This window comes from Malania oleifera, chromosome 2 (assembly GCF_029873635.1).
Source record: "Malania oleifera isolate guangnan ecotype guangnan chromosome 2, ASM2987363v1, whole genome shotgun sequence".
Classification (NCBI taxonomy): Eukaryota; Viridiplantae; Streptophyta; class Magnoliopsida; order Santalales; family Ximeniaceae; genus Malania; species Malania oleifera.
The window spans coordinates 37132598-37151332 of record NC_080418.1 but is presented as its reverse complement, the minus strand read 5'-3'; the positions used below and the strand labels follow the sequence as shown (position 1 = coordinate 37151332).

The window sequence follows — 18735 nt, the reverse complement described above, 5'->3', positions numbered from 1 at the left end:
AATTTTACTCTCTTTTCTCAATAACCAAATACAAAAGAGTAAATTTCCAATAGTGTTAAGAGTGTTGTATGACTGAATCATATGCCTTCTCATTTTTATATCATTCCTTACCTCATTATTATATTTATAACATTTAAATATAAAAACAGATGCAAAAAGTTTTAAAAAAAAAAAAAAAAATGAAAGTAATATTATTATTACCTCAGAAAGCAATTGACAACAATGACATACAACAGAGAGAGGGGGAAGGAGAAGAAGGAGAATATGTTGCAACAAGTGTTGGATTTCTGATTTAGCATACAAATGAAAGGTCTCAATAAGTAATGAAAGTGGCATCTAGCAATAAAATCTGCTGTTACAAATAATCACATCCTAAATGACTAATTTACAGTGCTGCCAAATTGAGTAAAACCTGAACAAAGGGAAACATAATTCTATAAGGTAATGATGAAAGAAAGAAGAAAAAAAAACTCGAAGCAGCCAACCAGCTTCAAGCTGCAAATCCAAATAGATCACACAGCCTGCCGACTGCTACAAATAAAAGCCAGCAGGAGAATATGCAGAGGAATAAAGAATGGTAGTTCAAAACAATCGAGCTCCAAGTTACAAAAAGAAGAAACTATGAAAAACTATATTCACGAGGAGGGCAACAAGGCTGCTCAGTATTAGGTTGTAAAGTGCTCTGCGTGGTGAATCACTGTCACTTATCTGTCCTGCGTTGACAAATTCACTTTTGCCAGTATTTGTGGTGGTGGATACATTTACAGACAATGAACCTAACAAGTTCAAATAATTCTGGTAAGAATTCTGAATCAATGCAAGGCTAAATGATATATAAGCTCAAATAACTTAGAAGGGCGTATTGACACCAGATGAAAGGTCATGCCAACACATCTACATAAGGTGATGCTAAGATTTTAGTGGATAGGATTTGTTTCTTTGATTGGCCTTTTGGTGAAGTCTCCATTTCGAATTATCACATTGTGTTAAAATTCTACGAGTGCCAAAATTGAATTTATTTCGTTTCCATGTGGTGTCTTGATGCTCTTTTCCGTTGGAATCACTAAAACTTACAGTCATAGTTAGCCCATCCAATCCGTTGACCGACGAGATCATAAACGACGATTTTGTCTTTTAGAACAAGGTCTGCAAAACAGAATAACCGTCCAACTTGGAGTCAGAAAAGACGTACTTCCTATTGATTATAAAAAAAAATGAGTGAGTAATATTGAAGACAGAATATCTTCGCGCATGTTTTATCATGGTTAAATTAGAACTGAAAAATAAATACTCTCATGTTATAATTCTTATCTACATGTCTAGAACTTGCCATGGCTCAAAAATGATTCTCCAAATAAAAAGGTCATGGTAACAGAATAGTCAAACCAAACTGTTACTGATGAACCAGAACAAAGGTACTTAAAACCAGAAGCAGACCATTTACAGGTTTAGAAGTATCAAATAAGACAGGGAAATTGTACAGAAGGTAGTTAACCCGGAAATGAGTTTATGGAGACTAAACTTAGCAATCTAAAAAAAAAAATTTCTAAGTTGAGATCGAAAAGTAGATAATTTGCAAGACAAAGGAAACAACTAGAAATGAACAAATACGTAAAACAAGGATTAGTTCCAACAGATAATAACACGAGGAAGAGATGACACAGATCTATGGAAACCAGCAGGTGCCTATGACATCTCCAGTAGTAAGGCACAAATTTTAGAGGCAGAACAATTCTACAAAAACATGCACAAGAGCTGCACTTTTTGATCACTTACATAAGTAATGCATGACAGATTTTAAAATTGGACCATGCGTAGAAGGTTCTTGTCTTGAGTTCAGAACTTCTATCATTTCAAACATGGATGTAGATTTTTATAGAAATTTGAGATGATCCTCCAGAAAATTTTTTTTTTTTTTTGGAACATATTGGTAGGTTGGCGCATGTGTAAGAAAATATAATATTATCCGTCAGTACATAGGTTCTCATATACTTATATGTCGCTCCTTATTCAGAGAAAAGCCTTCACAGATGATTGTCCATACCTCCTAAAATTGTTATTCCTTGACCCTGAATTTTCTGAAAACCAATACACCACACTGCAGCACCACCCTACAACAACAAATCCACCCATTCCATTAGGATTCAGGATAGCATCCCAAGTTACTGCACAAAACAACCTCTTAAAATAGTATAGACGCACTATAAAGAGAGAAAATTTGTTTGGATAGAATTCTATTTTGCTAAATTAAGAACAGCTGAGAGTTTTGTAGGCATTGTGTAGAAAAAGAGTGAAAAAACAGCAGCATATGTTTTGAAACAACTACATTAAACATTCTGCCATCATCACGTGAAAAGAAGATCTCTTGAAGATATCTTGATCCCCTAAACAGAGTGTTCCAATAACACTTAAAATACACACACACATACACACACACACACACACACACATATATATTTATGGAGGGACATTCTACATTCTTAAAAAAATTAAAAAACAAAAAAACAAGGTTTCTCTTGACTTTTTTGGTCAGTATTGAAAATGGAAATAAAAGGTTCTGGTACATTCGAAAGAATTTTAAGTACAGAAGCTAACAGCTGCAGATATGTTAATGTAGAGATGCAGATGGTACTCCAAGCTGGGCCATGATGCCAAGGAAACTCCATATGCACATAATAATATTCTTCAGGTCACTGAAAGACTGCAGATATTAACGTGGCTGCAATGCACAAGTGCTTGCCAATGAACTTTATGGAAGTGTTTTCTAGATATTAAAACTATGAAAGTTGCTATTAAATAATTGACTGCAAAGGAATTGGAGTTGGGGATCTCATTTAACTGGAACAAGTAAAAGCAGGTCCCCACTCCAGCTGCAAGTTCTGTGAAAGCAGAAATTATCCAAGAAAGCCCTTATGAAAAAAAGGTCAAGAATTAAAAAACTCACGATAGAATTCTGCTGTAGAAGATAGTCCTGAGGTTTTAAAATCATTGATGCGCCACCAGCAAAATTTAAGGTAACTAGAGGAAATATCTCAGATATGCTAAACAAAAAATAAACACATGTTTCATATTAATAAGATATAAGCCAGCTGCACAAAAAGAAAAAAGCACTTGAAAGTGGAAAAAACTCAGAGAATCAATGTAGAAAGAGAACCTGGAGGTGATTAAGTAACACTGGTTACCCTTGGAAACAAGAGGACGTGCAGATTGGGAAACGAACTCTGTTATCTGCACAGATGAAAGAATATTAACTTCCATCATCAAAATAAATGTTTCCAAGTTTCATGATTGTACACAATTCCAATCTCTTCTAGCTGCCGCAGAACAAGTTTAGTGAAATGCACTAACATTGCCTACAAGGCATTACAAAAATGTTTCAAAAGAAAAAGAATAATGGAAGAGCTGAGAAATTGCTTGCATGAAACTTACAGCATTGACGAAAGGATCATAAGCTTCTTCAGCAAGGTATGCCAAAGTTGTCCCAGAATCAACAATGGTTCCTCTATTGCTTGATGTGGCAAACACTGATGAATCTATGGGCAGGGTTTGCCCATTGACAGCAATGCTCTGAAGGTCCAAATTATAATGAGGCCTGGAAGGTCATAGAAAGCAATTAGACACAAATTCAATATCTCATGTCAGATCTTCAACTTTCTATGCACAAAAGTGAAGGGAGTAAATCCCCAATGATTGATATATTAGAACAGATACAAGAAGGTATTTAAACAGTTAGAATATTGGTTTCAAAACATTGATTATCAAAAAAAAGGCTAGTTCAAAAAGCCAAAAACTTTCTTGTTTTTTCAAAGGATGCACGGGCTTCCATGAAAATCATTGGCAATTATATTTATTAGTTTGATTCAACAGGCTTCATACTTTTTTTTTTTTTTAATTTAACAAATTTATGCTATGAACTCTGAAGACTTGCCTTTCAGCTTTTGTTTAACACTAAAGGTTCCATAATGGATGATCAGCCATCATTGTAAAGAAAAGGTTATTCAAATTTCTTTAAATTGGGTTCTTATAATCCAATAATCAAAATTTTCAATAAACTAATGGATAATTATGAGTTATTGTCTGGATTTTTAGGCATGTAAAAACAACACAGGTGCAGAAAAAAATTGCTAGTTAAACCCACCCAATGGTCCATTGAATCTCTGATAAGCATGAAACATCTAGGACATGCACCGACAGCAAGCAGGCAGCTGCTTTAACTACTAAACCAAACTTTTTATTGCTGAATTTTTTCTTGTTAAGAAAATGATTTCAACAGTTGAACTTTTTTATTTTTTATTTTGTGCCAGTGAATAGTCCAAGTGAGCTAGGATTTAACAATCTAATTAAACAAGCGGTACATGGAGATCGAATGAGGGTTATCTTGATTCAACAGTAATCGTGTTACATCCAAACATGAAAATAATGGGTTCAAATCGTGGAAACAATCTCTCCAATTATAGAGATAAAACTGTTCATATTACTCTCCACAGATCCCCAATTGCAAGAGAGCCTTGTGCACTGAATCGTTACATAAATTGCTTTGCATGAAGACTAAATCAAATTAAAAGAACTCGAATCTGTGAAAGATTAATCCATCAAAAGCAAGACAGCTCTAAATCCTAGTAGTTGGCAATTCATGAAGTTCAGTGTTTTTTTTTTTTTTTAAGTTGTAATTGCTTCATTTCAAAGATCCAATAGTGCTACAGGCTGGTCAATTTTTACCCCATGTTTGGGAGTTTGGAGTTTGGGTATTGGATTTGGATTTGTATAAAATGTAGTACAAAATTGTACTCAGTTTTATTCAAATTAACACAAATCCAAATCCAAGGCCTGAAATCCATGCTCCCAAGCACAACCAAAGTTTATTTTGAAGATTTATTACATTTCCATTTTGGCAAAAAACAAAAAAGAGGTGCTTGCGAATTCAGCTGAATAAGTTCAATGATCCCAATGTTGGAAACCTAAATTCAAGTAGGACTGTGGATGTGACTGTTAGCACACAAACTGGCCCAATAGAATATCTTCACAAACTGAGGCCAATACTAGTCAATAGAAAAATATAGAAGTATCCCACAACAATTAAATATAAGTTAATCTAACTGAGATTCCGAATAAAAACACTCAAAAATCCTAGAAGAATCCAACAACTTAAATCAGCTAATCAAGTTTATTACTTAATTATCTTTTCTTGTAGTAACAAGTTAAGAGAATAAATTGGAAACACATTATTAGAAAAAGGGAAAACCACCAAACAAAAATATTCATAAATGATTTGAGAAAGTTTTAAACTTGTCAGAAAATTTTTGACATGGAAGGAGAAAAGATGGAACTTGCTGGAACAGTAATTACAGTGGCGAAACATGGGTAACCTTGCCAGGTGTGGATTTATTCCTATTGGTTCGGTATTGGGTTTTTAGAAAGAGCAAAAAGGGAGAAGCCTTGTGGAGGTGTGCTGTTTATGATTTTCTTTGGACTTTGTGGACCGAGAGAAATGCACAAATATTCAATAATAAAAAACATTTATGCACTTGTTATGGAATATAGTCCTTTTTGCTTCTTTTCGGGCTCACTAGTTGGGAATTTTTTTTTTGGTGAATTTTGTTGTCTGATCTTCTAAGGGACTTGAGTGCAGCACTTCTCTAGTTGTTTTATAAGCTGTGCACTGGAGGATGTCTTGTCCTCCAAAGCTTGTATTTTTGTTCTCATTTTGAATGAATGAATTTTTATTGTATAAAAAAAAAAAAAATATTACTGTCTTGATCAATAATGCACAACTTATATGTTAGATAAAGCCATATTAGCTACTCGAAATGAAATAAAGCATATATAGTTGTTCTGTTCTACAAAAGCAAAAGAGTTGGCTCTTCTGAACAAGCAATCAACTTTGTCTTTCAACAGAAGTAAACTCCATAAATATTTGAAACTAAAAGAATAAAACTCAGGTTTGTAACAAAACTAATCAAGAAAAGGCCCATGTTCATAAATCCAACAATCATTTGGGTATTAAAATATTCCCCATCTCCATCTAGATGGGAGAAATCAGAGTCAAAACCTTTATTCTTTTAGCATCAGAAGTGAGACAGAAGGAGAGGCACTGACAAGAAGCAGGCAAAGAATTTATTGGTTTATTCCCTACAACATTGCCCATTTAGACGGGAGAATTAGAGTCAAAACTTTTATTCTTTGTGTAAAGAGTGAGAAAAAAGGAGAGAGGCATTGACAAGAAGCAAACAGAGAGTTTATTTGTTTATTGCATTTTCTTCCATTCAATGATGGCTGGATTACAAACAAGTTTTTCCTTTCTATTAAAGTTTTCCCCTAAAATTTATGAACTAGCTTATTGAAGGAAGAATACTAGTTCATCAAACATCAACATGTGGTTGGAGGTTTAGAAGAATCTAAGCTGCCTACAATGTGCTAAACAAATTAGATAATATCTATTTTCATTCTGTACAAGCAAACAAATAACGAAAAGCAGCCATCACACAAACGGCACCGATAACCTTAAAGATAATAGGACTAGATTGTGTTTCATAATACATCACCACAGCTATACTTCTTTCACATTTTAAGAACACCTTTGCTGCAATATTTGTAAGGTCATATCAAGAGTTTTCATTGAAGAAAAATCATTTGAAGCTAGGAATAAGCAACAACTTCGAGTTATATTTTGAAAATGCATAACAAGACAAGGCCACAAGCATAGGTGAAGTTGGTATTGGTCCAAACACTAATTTAATGCATCAAATAAAACTAAAATAACCATTAAATATTAATAGCCCTAACAATTAAAAGTGCGCAAAAACATTTTACAAGGAAGATTAAACTGAATATGAGACAATATTACTGGTGGGAAGGGAACGCACTGTGATGGGACAAGCGGACTATAAACTATACCCGGCTCCACAATCTCACCAAGAACCAGTATACCCCCACCTCCACTATCTCCTTTCAAACAATGGGAAAACACTTTGGGCGTTACTCCCTGTGAAGACAGTTGCGAGATGATGGACAAACCTTGTTGCCCAAACCCAAAGATCCCATCAACTGCCCTGTCTGACTTTGTCAAGTCTCCCGTCTGCAAGTTGCTGCACCTGTTATTGTTATCATCGTCCATCATTCATGGCAATTAGTCCCAAGAAACATATCCAGCAAAAAGCAACTCCTAATTTAGACTTTCAACAGATTCATGACGGCTCACCCGAAGACAATGGGAGCCGAAGAGTTTGCAGCCATAGAATTCCCAACAATATTGTCAAAATGAAGTAGGTCTGATACATAATAGCCTGAAGTTCCACTTCCATCTCCATACTGGAATGAGTAGGTACATTGATTAATAGAACAGCCTGAGTCAGAGGATTGAATACCAGCATTACATCTTTGATCTGAGCAAGAGACCAGTGCAGCCGTCGACGAGCTCCCTGGATCAAAGTAGTTGAGCTGAATCTGTGAAACAAAAACAATAACAAGCCAAAAGTGAAATATTTTATCCACAAACCGCACCCATAGTTTCAATAATCAAAAGAAAACTGAAACAGAATATAAGAAAAAATATCAATTAGAAAAAGAGAACTTACTTGGAGCCCGCTTGATTGGGGGCAACCGTTGCAAGAACTGCAACTGACCCACAAGACATCACTTCCAGTATCAATCTGCACATAAAATTCTCTTGGAGGCGAACCCAATGGCACTCTTGTAAAATAAAGCCTACAGTGAACAGTACATTAAACAGTAAATTTAAAACGAAACAACAATTAATCAAACATGACGATGCGAGACACCCATAAATCCCGCCAAGAGAGAGTGATCGAGACTACCATGAAACATAACAAAGCAGAATCATAATCAAGACAAAGAGAAGAACCAAGAGCACCCAAAAGCCCCATCAATTCATCGAGCAGAAAGAAAATGACTCGTAAGAAGAGAGGATGGCAATAACATATAATATATACAAAGATGTATACAGACGGGCCTTTCGCCAAATAAAGAGACAAAGAGCACCAAACCCAACAATAATACAGTAAACAAAAGACACGAAAAGAAGGAAATAAAACTGGTAAAGACAAAGCAAACAACTCCAATTTTAAAACTTGTCATAACGCAAAGATCTAATCTGAGCTCACATAACATTTTCATAAATTATATATAAATCTATATGCAACAATAGCATACAGGAACAGAAAAGAAAGCAAGAAAGAAAGAAAGAAAGAGCCATTAATTCAAGAATAGCAAATTGTTAGGATTACCCAACAAGGAACGGATCGTAGGTGCCGTCAACCGGAAGATCGACGACGCCACCTGCAGACTGCAACATTCGGCCATGCCTCGCTCGGTCTCGAGCTCTGAGCTGACCCAATTCGATCCTGTGGTCAGTCGGAAAAGCTCTTTCCAGCGTCATAGTCGCCGGAAAACCGCAAAGCACCACTGCCGCCGGCAACACCACGGTGGCGAATACCAAGATCAGAATTCCGGCGGGAAGAGACGCCGCCATTCCTTTGCACCCCCGCTTAGTTCCCTCTACCCGTCCACCTCTCACCGACAACACAACAGAAGCTATAACAACAGATAATATAAATATCAGAAGACAAGAACGAAGATGATTTGGACACAAAGAGGGAGGCAGGTGTTTCCCTTCATCTTCTTAGAGAGAGAGAGAGAGCGAGGGAGAGAGAGAGAGAGTCCGCGACAACAGCTGATAACAGAAGTTTCAAATAATAAAAAAAAAAAAAAAGGGGGATTAGTCTGTTTCATAAATTCTGATAAATATAATTTCTTTTCGTTGTTTCTTTCCTGTGCTGTGTTTTCTGAGGGAGGCAAGGCTAAAGCACGCCCTGTGCGTAGTTGGCACGCCTGCTTTCCCGGGGTTTTTACCATGAGAGGGGAAAAGGCCCTTCAATCTCTGCTTATTTTCACACGCGGTCCTTCTGTTTTGTAAAGAATTTGTGTTTTGATCTTAAAATGCTTGGAAAGTTTTGTGGGATGCCCTTACTTTCATGAATAATTTATAAAAGGGGTCTCTTAATGTGCAAGATTTGCAAATTGCAACTTTGGCTGAAGGTAACCTACTTATATGGACTTTGTATGCGTGGACGTGGTCAAGCCTAACTCATCTTTGCTTCTAGCTAATGTGCTACTTAGCCTTGGAGGTTTTTAAGATCTTTACTCTTTTTAAGTATTTAAATTAATAGTTTAATAAGTCATTTAACTTTTATCTAGAGTGCCTTTCACATCTTTCTCTCTCTCTCTCTCTCTCTCTCTCTATATATATATATATATATATATAAATATCAAATCGGTTAACCGATTTAACCAAAATTCGGTTTGATCAATTTTGAGTTCATTTCATTATGGATTTATGGTTGATTTGGTTAATGAAATTTTTTAACTGAAATTTTTTCAGTAATTCGGTTAATGAATTGAATTCATTGAACCGATCGAATGCTCACCCTAGCTAGCTTCATGTTGCTTTGGAAAAAAACTTATGAGTGTCTTAATATTATATTCTTTTCTCTTTGAGAAGTGAACAATTGAGAGCAACGCACTCGCCATGTGTTGTAGCTGGAGTCAGGAGACATAACTGGAACCAAAAGCTGGAGATGCTGAGCCGAAAACACAGTTTGCAAGATGTGCAAGCTGTGTCATTTATCCCCATGAACATAACCTCTCAATTTTTTAATTTATTGTAATAAATTGTAATTGATTATCAGCCCTATATATAGAGAGCTATGGAGAGTTGTGATATGCACAGAAAAGAAACAAAGGAGAAAGGAGATGAAGAAGAAAGTGTGGGGAAAAGAGTTGTATTTTTCTGGCAAATTTTTAGTGAATTTGTGGTGTGTTCCGTGGACGTAAGTCGATCTTGACCGAACCATGTAAATTTCTGGTATCATATTTTTCTGATTGCTCACAAGGTCCTAACAAGTGGTATCAGAACTCAATTGGAGCAAAAAGATCAAATTGGAATTGTACACAAAAATCAAAGCTTTGTCCAGTGGGTCGAAATTAAATTTTGAGGCCACCATCACCTTCAGCTCGTTAAGACGAAGACAACGGTGCAAACCGGAGCTCGAAAGGAGCTTAGACAGTGGTACACACGCCAACATGTGCCTCGATGGAGCAGGACGCCTCGTCACGCGCCAGTGACCTACCGCTCACGCGCCCTATGCGTCTTCCTCGCCCAGACTGCCTCAACCCGACCTAGAAACCCTACTCCAACCCAGTGACTCACTCAGACTGGATCAACCCGAGACCTGATCCGCACCCGACCTAGGATCTGTATCCAACCCGGCCCACTCCAGACTCGGCCATGTCAGCGCTGCCACATCATCAAGTGGGTCCCACAATGCCACATCAGCAGTGGGCCCCACAATGACACATCAGCACTAGCCATGTTAGCGTTGACCAGGTTTGACTTGATCTTTGACCAAGCTTTTCATAATCGTCTTGGGTCCGTTTTTCAAATAACTTGAATCGTTTCTAAGGTTTTCGACCTTTCTAGATCCAACTATGCTATCAATTTGAGCTAATTCCATCTCTAGATCAAAGAATAGAGATGTTAAATGAAAAGAGCTCAAAAATCGAAATGTTCAACGGTAACAATTTCGATTTTTGGAAGATGCAGATTAAAGATTATTTGTTTGGAAATGAGTTACATTTACCATTAAAGGGTAAGCCAGCATCTAAGAACGAGGATGAGTGGGAGTTTGTAACGACCTGCTATTTGACTTGGGTTTTTTTTATTTTTTTACACTATGCAATTTATATATTATAACATTTATAATGCTTTGATACCAAACTAGATTAAACCCAACCATCAACCTAAGCAGCGAAAAGCAAAAATTAAATAAACATAACCATATATAATTATATACAATACCAGAGTGCTAAAATGTTTCCCAAAATATACATATATAACTGTTTTCCAAAATACCCTCAACTAGTTAGGGCTATGCAAAAAAATACTACCAAAATACTCACTCTACTGTAAGGGAAATACTGAGGCCTCTCGATCTGTGAGCCTGGTCTGCTCACGTACCTGGTTCACCTAAAAAATGTTAAAGTAACGGGATGAGCCAACGCTCAGTAAGACGAAATATGTTATTGCTGTGTGTGGCAGATGAGTTACAATACTATGAAAATCTATTACTATATAATCATGTATTGCTGAATTTGTAAATACAATACCAGTTATATAAACCATCACTTTTTCCCTGTTACTTAACATTTATGTACTAGGTTTCTACTCAAAATACTTCTAATATATATATATATATATATATATATATATATATATATATAATTTCTGTCTCTGCAAATCTATATAAACATAGTAATAACTGAAAACTTCCTTGTGGATAACTGTGTGTCATGATTTAACCCCTCATGACAGGGTTTTGCGACTCGTAGGCGGGATCTATCCTAGCTGGCCGACTAGGATAAATCACTATACTCCATCAGTCTGATCAGCCCTCCTCAACCCATATATGATGGGGAGCCTGTCCACTCGTGGGCTCTATACAATCAACCTTTATACCACGTATTATCTGAATAGGTGGTTGCACTTTATACTATATATAGCTACGGTACCGTGCTTTATAATCTGTAATGGTCCAATAGGGTCTGATACTATATAATACATTTCTGTATATAACTATCTATTTTACCATGATTCTGTAATAACTATATTAACCATGATGTTGTGGTAAACTGTATCTGTATAAACTGTATTTTCTGAAATAAAGTATAAAACTATATTTAATGGTACTGTAAACTGTATCTGTATCAACTGTATGATCATGGTATTCTGTAATTACTATAAAATATATTCACTGTTTGTATAATCTGTAAAATATAGCTCTGAAAAAAATACTGTAAAGCATGTCTCTATACTATATCTATATTCTCAAGCCACAAAATAATTTAAAACATATTATACCTAATTGATAAACTGTATAAATTTTTATTGTGAATAATAATAATCTGGTAAAATATACATTTCTTACTAAAAACCATTCTAAAACTGCCTAGCATAGCATATTTCTCTTACCTGACTATTAAAAGGCCCTTATCGTATACCGGTCCTACCCCCCCCCCCCACAGGGCTTCCTACATGACACCCTAAAAACATCATTCGTCATAATAGAATATCAATATTTTTTTACCTACATCATTTCCTACAGCTGCCAAAAGGTCAAAAATTGGCTAAAAGGTCTTATCCTGATTATGGGGAGAAATTCGACTTGAACCCATTGACGATCTGCCCCAGCAAACTTGAAGAAAACTCCGCCATGAGCGTCATGGTGGCCTCAGATCGTCGATCAGGTGACTTACGGGGCCGAAATAGAAAAAAGAAGGAGGAAGGTCTGTATAGGAGAGAGAAGAGAGGGTTCAGTGAGTTTTCTATGCAAGAAAACTAAGTTTAGCACTATTTATACTGCGGGATTCATTGACAAGCCATGTCACCTCGTCAACGAGTCTTGTAGAAAGTTCGTCGATGAATTTGCACCCTCGTCAATGAATTTCAGACATCCCAAAAATACTCTCTTGGTATCTTCTCGTTGACAAGACGGGACCTTGTCAACGAGATCCTGAAAAACCCTTGTTGATGAAACCCATGTGTTCGTCGACGAGGCCTGGAAAATTTCTTAGAATTATCACCTCCAAAATGCAATGACGTCGACGAAGTCGGCTACCTACTTCTGTTGTTGTTTCCATTTCTCTCCTTCTTTATTATTTAAATACCATTATTCTTCAGGTTGTTATAGAGTTGTTTGATTGAAAATCTCTCGGAGCCATCAGAATAACGTTGTCAAAGTCTGTGACATTCAATATCAAGCATATATCATCCACCAAATCTCTGATGGATGCGCTTTCTAGTATGTACGAGCAGCCGTCAGTCGCTAATAAGGTACATCTTATGAAAAAATTATTTACTATAAGCATGTCTACAGGTGAAAGTTTTAGTAAGAATTTGAATAATTTCAACGAGTTCTCAGATCAACTCGCCTCAGTCGGGATAACATTTGATAGTGAGATATGTGCTCTACTGATTCTCAGTCAGTTGCCTGAAAGTTGGCATGGTGTTGTTACTACAATCAGTAGCTCCGCAGGAAAATCAAAGCTTGTATACGATGAGGTTGTCAGCATGATTTTTATGGAGGAAATTAGAATGCAGTCAAACCATGGCTCCACTTTGAGTTCAGCCTTGAACATGGAAAGTCGAGGCAGAGGAAATAGGCATGGACGATCAAACAACCGCGGAATATCTAGGCCCAGACGGTCTAAATCTAGAAATCCTAGAGGTTCTCAGGACACAGGTTCCCAGAGCACAAAAATTATTGAGTGCTGGAACTGTGAAAAAACTAGTCATCACAAGAACCAGTGCAAAAGTCTGAAGAAAGAATATGAGACGAGGGCAAAGACAGAAGTCAATGTTGCTTCAGAAAGTGATGATTTGTTGATATTCTCTTTGGAGAGCAAAAAGGAGTCTTAGGTGTTAGACTTTGGAGCTTTATTCCATGCCACTTGCAGCAGATATTGCCTAGAGGTAATTTCGGTAAAGTATATCTTGGAAATGATCAACCTTGCGACATTGCTGGCAAGGAGACAGTGAAGATCAATATGAATGGATCAGTATGGAAACTGAGAGATGTTAGATATATTCCAAACCTGAGGAAGAATTTGATCTCAGTCAGTTAACTGGCAGACGAAGGATATAACACAACCTTCATTGGTGATAAATGAAAGATTTCGAAGGGTACATTGACAATTGCTCTAGGTAAGAAGAGTGGTACTCTTTATGTAACTCCTGATGCATGCATGTCTATTACAACTGCTACAGGAGATGATGATAGCAACTTATGGCATCAACGACTCGGACACTTGAGTGAGAAGGGACTCAGGGTGATGCACTCAAAGGGTAAGTTGAGTGATTTAAAGTCGGTGAAAATTGACACATGTGATGATTGCATATTTGGGAAACAGAAGAGAGTTAGTTTCCAAACAAACATCAGTATCCCAAAGAAGGAGAGACTTGAGCTAATCCATTCAAATGTATGGGGACCAACAATCATTTTGTCCACAGGTGGGAAGCATTACTTCATCACATTTATCAATGATCATTCACAGAAGGTATGGGTTTACTTCTTAAAGTATAAATCTAATGTTTTTGATGCTTTTAAAGTTTGGAAAGCAATGGTAGAAAATGAAACTGGTTTGAAAATCAAGAAGCTGAGAACAGATAACGGTGGTGACTATGTTGACACTGAGTTCAAGAAATTCTTCTATGAACATGGTATCAGAATGGAAAGAACTGTGCTAGGTATGCCTCAACACAACAGCATAGTGGAGCGGATGAACAAAATGTTGACAAAAAAAGCTAGAAGCATGCGTATGCAGTCAGGCTTGCCAAAGATGTTTTGGGTAGAAGCGGTTAACACAACAACTTATTTTATTAACATAAGTCCATCAGTACCATTGGACTATAGTCTACCAGAAGAAGTATGGAGTAATAAAGAGGTAAGACTTTCACATTTAAAAATTTTTTGTTGTATTGCATATGTACATATCAATGATCATGTTAGGAATAAGTTGGATCCGAAATCTCGAAAATGCACTTTCATCGATTATGGTGGAGATGAATATGGATATCGCATTTGGGATGATGAAAAAAAAAGGGGGATCAAAAGCAGAGATGTGATTTTTTATGAAAAGGTTATGTATAAAGATAGACACACAATAGAATCTACAGAGTCTGAAACAACCTTTGTTGATGTAGATGATGTTTTAGAAGGTGTAAGGACACGTCAGCAAAACACCAAGAATCCTTAGCAGAATACCGAGATTCCTCAGGCTGAGGAAGATGTGGAGCAGATTATTGCACCACCACCTCCTACTCCAGTACCAAAACTTAAGAGATCTTCTCGGCAACATGTACTAAACAAGAGATATGTGAACCATTTACTTCTTATAGATGGAGGAGAACCTGAATGCTATGTTGAAGCATGTCAGGCAGGAGATTCGAGCAAGTGAGAGTTTGCAATGAAAAATGAGATGAAGTCTCTTAATTCCAACAAAACATGGGAACTAGCTAAGTTGCCTAATGGTAAGAAGGCTCTTCACAACAAATGGGTGTGCAAGATCAAAGAAGAGCGTGATCGATCCAAGAGGTATAAATCTCGGTTAGTAGTCAAAGGTTTCGAACAGAAGGAAGGAATTGACTACACTGGTATTTTTGCACTAGTTGTCAAGCTAACAACCATCAGATCTGTTTTAAGTATTGTTGCCTCAAAGGGTTTACATCTTGAGCAGTTGGACGTGAAGATGACATTTCTTCACGGTGATCTTGATGAGAAAATTTATATGCAACACTCAGAAGGTTTCTCAGTAAAAGGTAAAGAGAATCTTGTATGCAAATTTAAAAAGAGTTTGTATGGTCTCAAACAAGCTCCTAGACAGTGGTACAAGAAATTTGACAGCTGTATGTAGAGGAACAATTTTCAGAAGTGCAATGTCGACCACTGTTGTTACTTCAAAAGGTATCGTACTAGCTATATTATTCTACTATTATATGTTGATGATATGCTAATCGCAGGATCAGATATAGAAGAAATCAGAAAATTGAAGCAGCAATTATCAGAGGAATTTGATATGAAAGACTTGGGTCCTGCAAAGAAGATTCTTGGGATGCGGATCTCTAGAGATAAGCAACAAGGAACATTGCAGTTATCGCAGTCAGAGTACATCAGCCGTGTTTTACAGAGGTTCAACATGAGCAACGCCAAGGCTGTAAATACACCATTGACAAGTCATTTTCGTCTCTCTAAGGACCAGTCTCCTCAAACATATGAAGAAAAAGACTTCATGGCTAAGGTACCATATGCCTCAGCTATTGGAAGTCTAATGTATGTTATGGTTGGTACCAGACCGGATATTGGCCAAGCAGTAGGAGCTATTAGAAGGTATGTGTCAAATCCAGGGAAGACACACTGGGAAGCAGTGAAGTGGATTTTGAGATATCAACGTGACACTATTGATAAGTGCTTATGTTTTGGCAAAAGCGATTTAAAAATTTAAGGATTTGTAGATGCTGATTTTGCAGGTGAAATTGATCATCGCAAAAACACCACCGGGTATATATTCACTATTGGCACAACAACTGTTAGTTGGATGTCACAGGTATAGAAAATTGTTGTTCTATCTATTACAAAATCTGAGTATGTAGTAGTGACAGAAGCGAGTAAATAGATGATTTGACTTCAGGGTTTGTTAACGGAGCTTGGATTAAAGCAGGAGAGGAACGTTTTGTACAGTGATAGTCAGAGTGCGATACATTTGGCAAAGAACTCAATATTTCATTCCAAAACTAAGCATATTGGATTGCGTTATCACTTCGTCAGATCTCTGATAGAGGATGGTGTGTTGACACTTGAAAAAATTCAAGGTAGTAGAAATCTGATAGGTATGTTAACTAAGGTAGTGACTACAGAGAAGTTGAAGTTGTGTTCAACTTCAATTGGTCTTCATGCCTAAAGACATATTTTGAGCACATCATTTATTCATGATACTGGTTAAGGAGGTGTCTTTGTCTTCAAGTGGGAGATTGTTGTAGCTGGAGCCAGAAGACATAGCTGGAGCTAGAAGTTAGAGATGCTGAGCTGGAAACACAGTTTGAAAGATGTGCAAGCTGCGTCATTTATCCCTATGATTGCAACCTCTCAATTTTTTTAATTTATTGTAATAAATTGTAATTGATTATCAGCCCTATAAATAGAGAGTTGTGGAGAGTTGTGATATGCACAGAAAAGAAACAAAGGAGAAAGGAGAGGAAGAAGAGAGTGTGAGGAGAGAATTGTATTTTTCTAGCGAATTTTTAGTGAATTTGTGGTGTGCTCCGTAGACGTAGGTTGATCTTGACTGAACCACGTAAATTTCTAGTGTCATATTTTTCTGGTTGCTCACAGGGTCCTAACACCATGCACCAGCAGAAGATGTGGCAAAGAGAGAGAAAGCAAGAACCTCCTTGCTCCTTAACCATAATATATGTGTATGTTGTAGTTATATGGCCATGTCTATTCTTTTTTGTTTTTCATGTTTTAATATTTTGTTATTAATTTTAGTTTTATTTATGCTGCTGCACAATTTTTTAACTTCATTAAGCTTTTATGCTTCATTATTCGCAATTATTTTGGAAGTGAATTGTCTTAAGTCTACCCCTATTTGTTTCTTTATTTAATTTGTTCTAACAAAGAGAAAAAGTGCAAAATTTCAATCTCTTTAAGGCTATTATGGTTCTTGAGAGCTAAATTAGGCAATATATTTGGAGGTAATGTGTTATTAATGTTCTCGACAAGTTATTCTAAGAGGGGTGAGAATCTTCTTCTCCCCTAGTTTGTACTATCTATTTCTTTATTTTTATTTATTTTGCATAAAGATAAAGGGTTCTTGTGTTATGGGTAATGGTCTTCGCTCAACCAACTTTAATGAGGTATTGTTTGCTTTAATTCATTGACCTTCACTGTTTGTCCTATAAAAGGCGACTCACATTGTTCGAGTATGAATTATACTTATAAGTCCAAGATCTCCAAAGTACACATCTATTGTGAAACTGTGACAAACCCTCCTTTTTGACCTCTAACACCCTCATTAGATTGTTACATACCTTTGTGTAGGATCTACCTACATGATAACACCTTAGGATGACTATGATACGAAATGTAATGATTTTAGCTCAACTTTGATTAGATGTTGTCTGCTTTGACCTGCTAGCTTTTAGGATTTCATCCTATAAAAGGTGCCTCATATTGTTGGGGTCTAAACCAACCTTATAAGCCTAAAATCTCTTAAGGGTACTAATTAAGGTTCTTCAAAGACATAGTCATTTGGACAATATATTCTAAAGGCCATGCATCATTAATTAATCTTCTATACAACTTAATCATTTTGACAGGGTGAGAGCCTCCTAACTCCTATTTTGACAAGTACTGCTGCACTCACCAAATATCATATTTTTTCTTACTCACTGCTTTAAATAGTTATACTATATATATAGTGTAATACCGACAAAGCAGTGGGTATAAAAAGGTGGTATTAAAAAGGTAACTATAGCATTTCTATATTTTGACACAATACACATAAATATTGTAGTTATATGACAATGTTTATTATTTTTTATTTTTGAGGTTTTAATATCTTTATTAATTTATTTATGCTATTACATTTACAAATATTTTTTTAAAGCTCTTTGCTCCATTCTTGACTATCCTACAAGCAAATTGTCTTATTTTCCACTCTACCTACCATTGTTTATTTCTTGGTTTTTATTTGTTTGATCTTGACAAAGATAAAGAGTGTTTGCATAAAGCTTAAACTTATTAAGGCTATTAAGATTTTTAACAGATATAGTTTACTAAATAATACATCATGGAGGTAATGCATGTTTAACCTTTTGCACAATTGATTCTAATAGGAGTATTGACAGTATCAAAAATAATATAATATCTATCCCATTGATCTATAGTGTTAACTTTACTCAACTATTACCTTAATTTTTCAGACTATCAACTTTAAAAATACTTAATATGGATTCCAATACCTAGAATAGTAGTTAGTTTGCTCCTTTTAATTAGAATATTATTAAATGATTCAATCATGTTTCTGCCATTTTGTCATATTTGTGGCCGTCGTTGTAACTTATAATCATATATCAGATAACTTTTTATTAAGCCATTCAATGCATTC

At 36.1% G+C, this 18735-nt stretch overlaps 1 protein-coding gene across 2 annotated transcripts; it reads right to left on the bottom strand.

Annotated features, from left to right (window-relative positions):
- Nucleotides 1-265: 265 nt before the first annotated feature.
- LOC131148846 (aspartic proteinase 36-like) lies at nt 266-8829 on the bottom strand. 2 transcript variants are annotated; one of them, XM_058098784.1, is made up of 10 exons: nt 8244-8829; nt 7575-7704; nt 7199-7443; nt 6864-7091; nt 3430-3592; nt 3155-3228; nt 2945-3041; nt 2045-2111; nt 1075-1146; nt 266-776 (listed from the first exon to the last, which is right to left on the bottom strand). In XM_058098784.1, the coding sequence occupies exons 1-10, from the start codon at nt 8486-8488 to the stop codon at nt 604-606; spliced, it is 1494 nt and encodes a 497-aa protein (XP_057954767.1). In that variant the 5' UTR covers nt 8489-8829; the 3' UTR covers nt 266-603. The 2 variants fall into 2 exon arrangements, with proteins under 2 accessions (XP_057954767.1, XP_057954768.1); XM_058098785.1 differs by lacking the exon at nt 8244-8829 and adding an exon at nt 7815-7944.
- Between the last annotated feature and the right edge of the window lie 9906 nt (nt 8830-18735).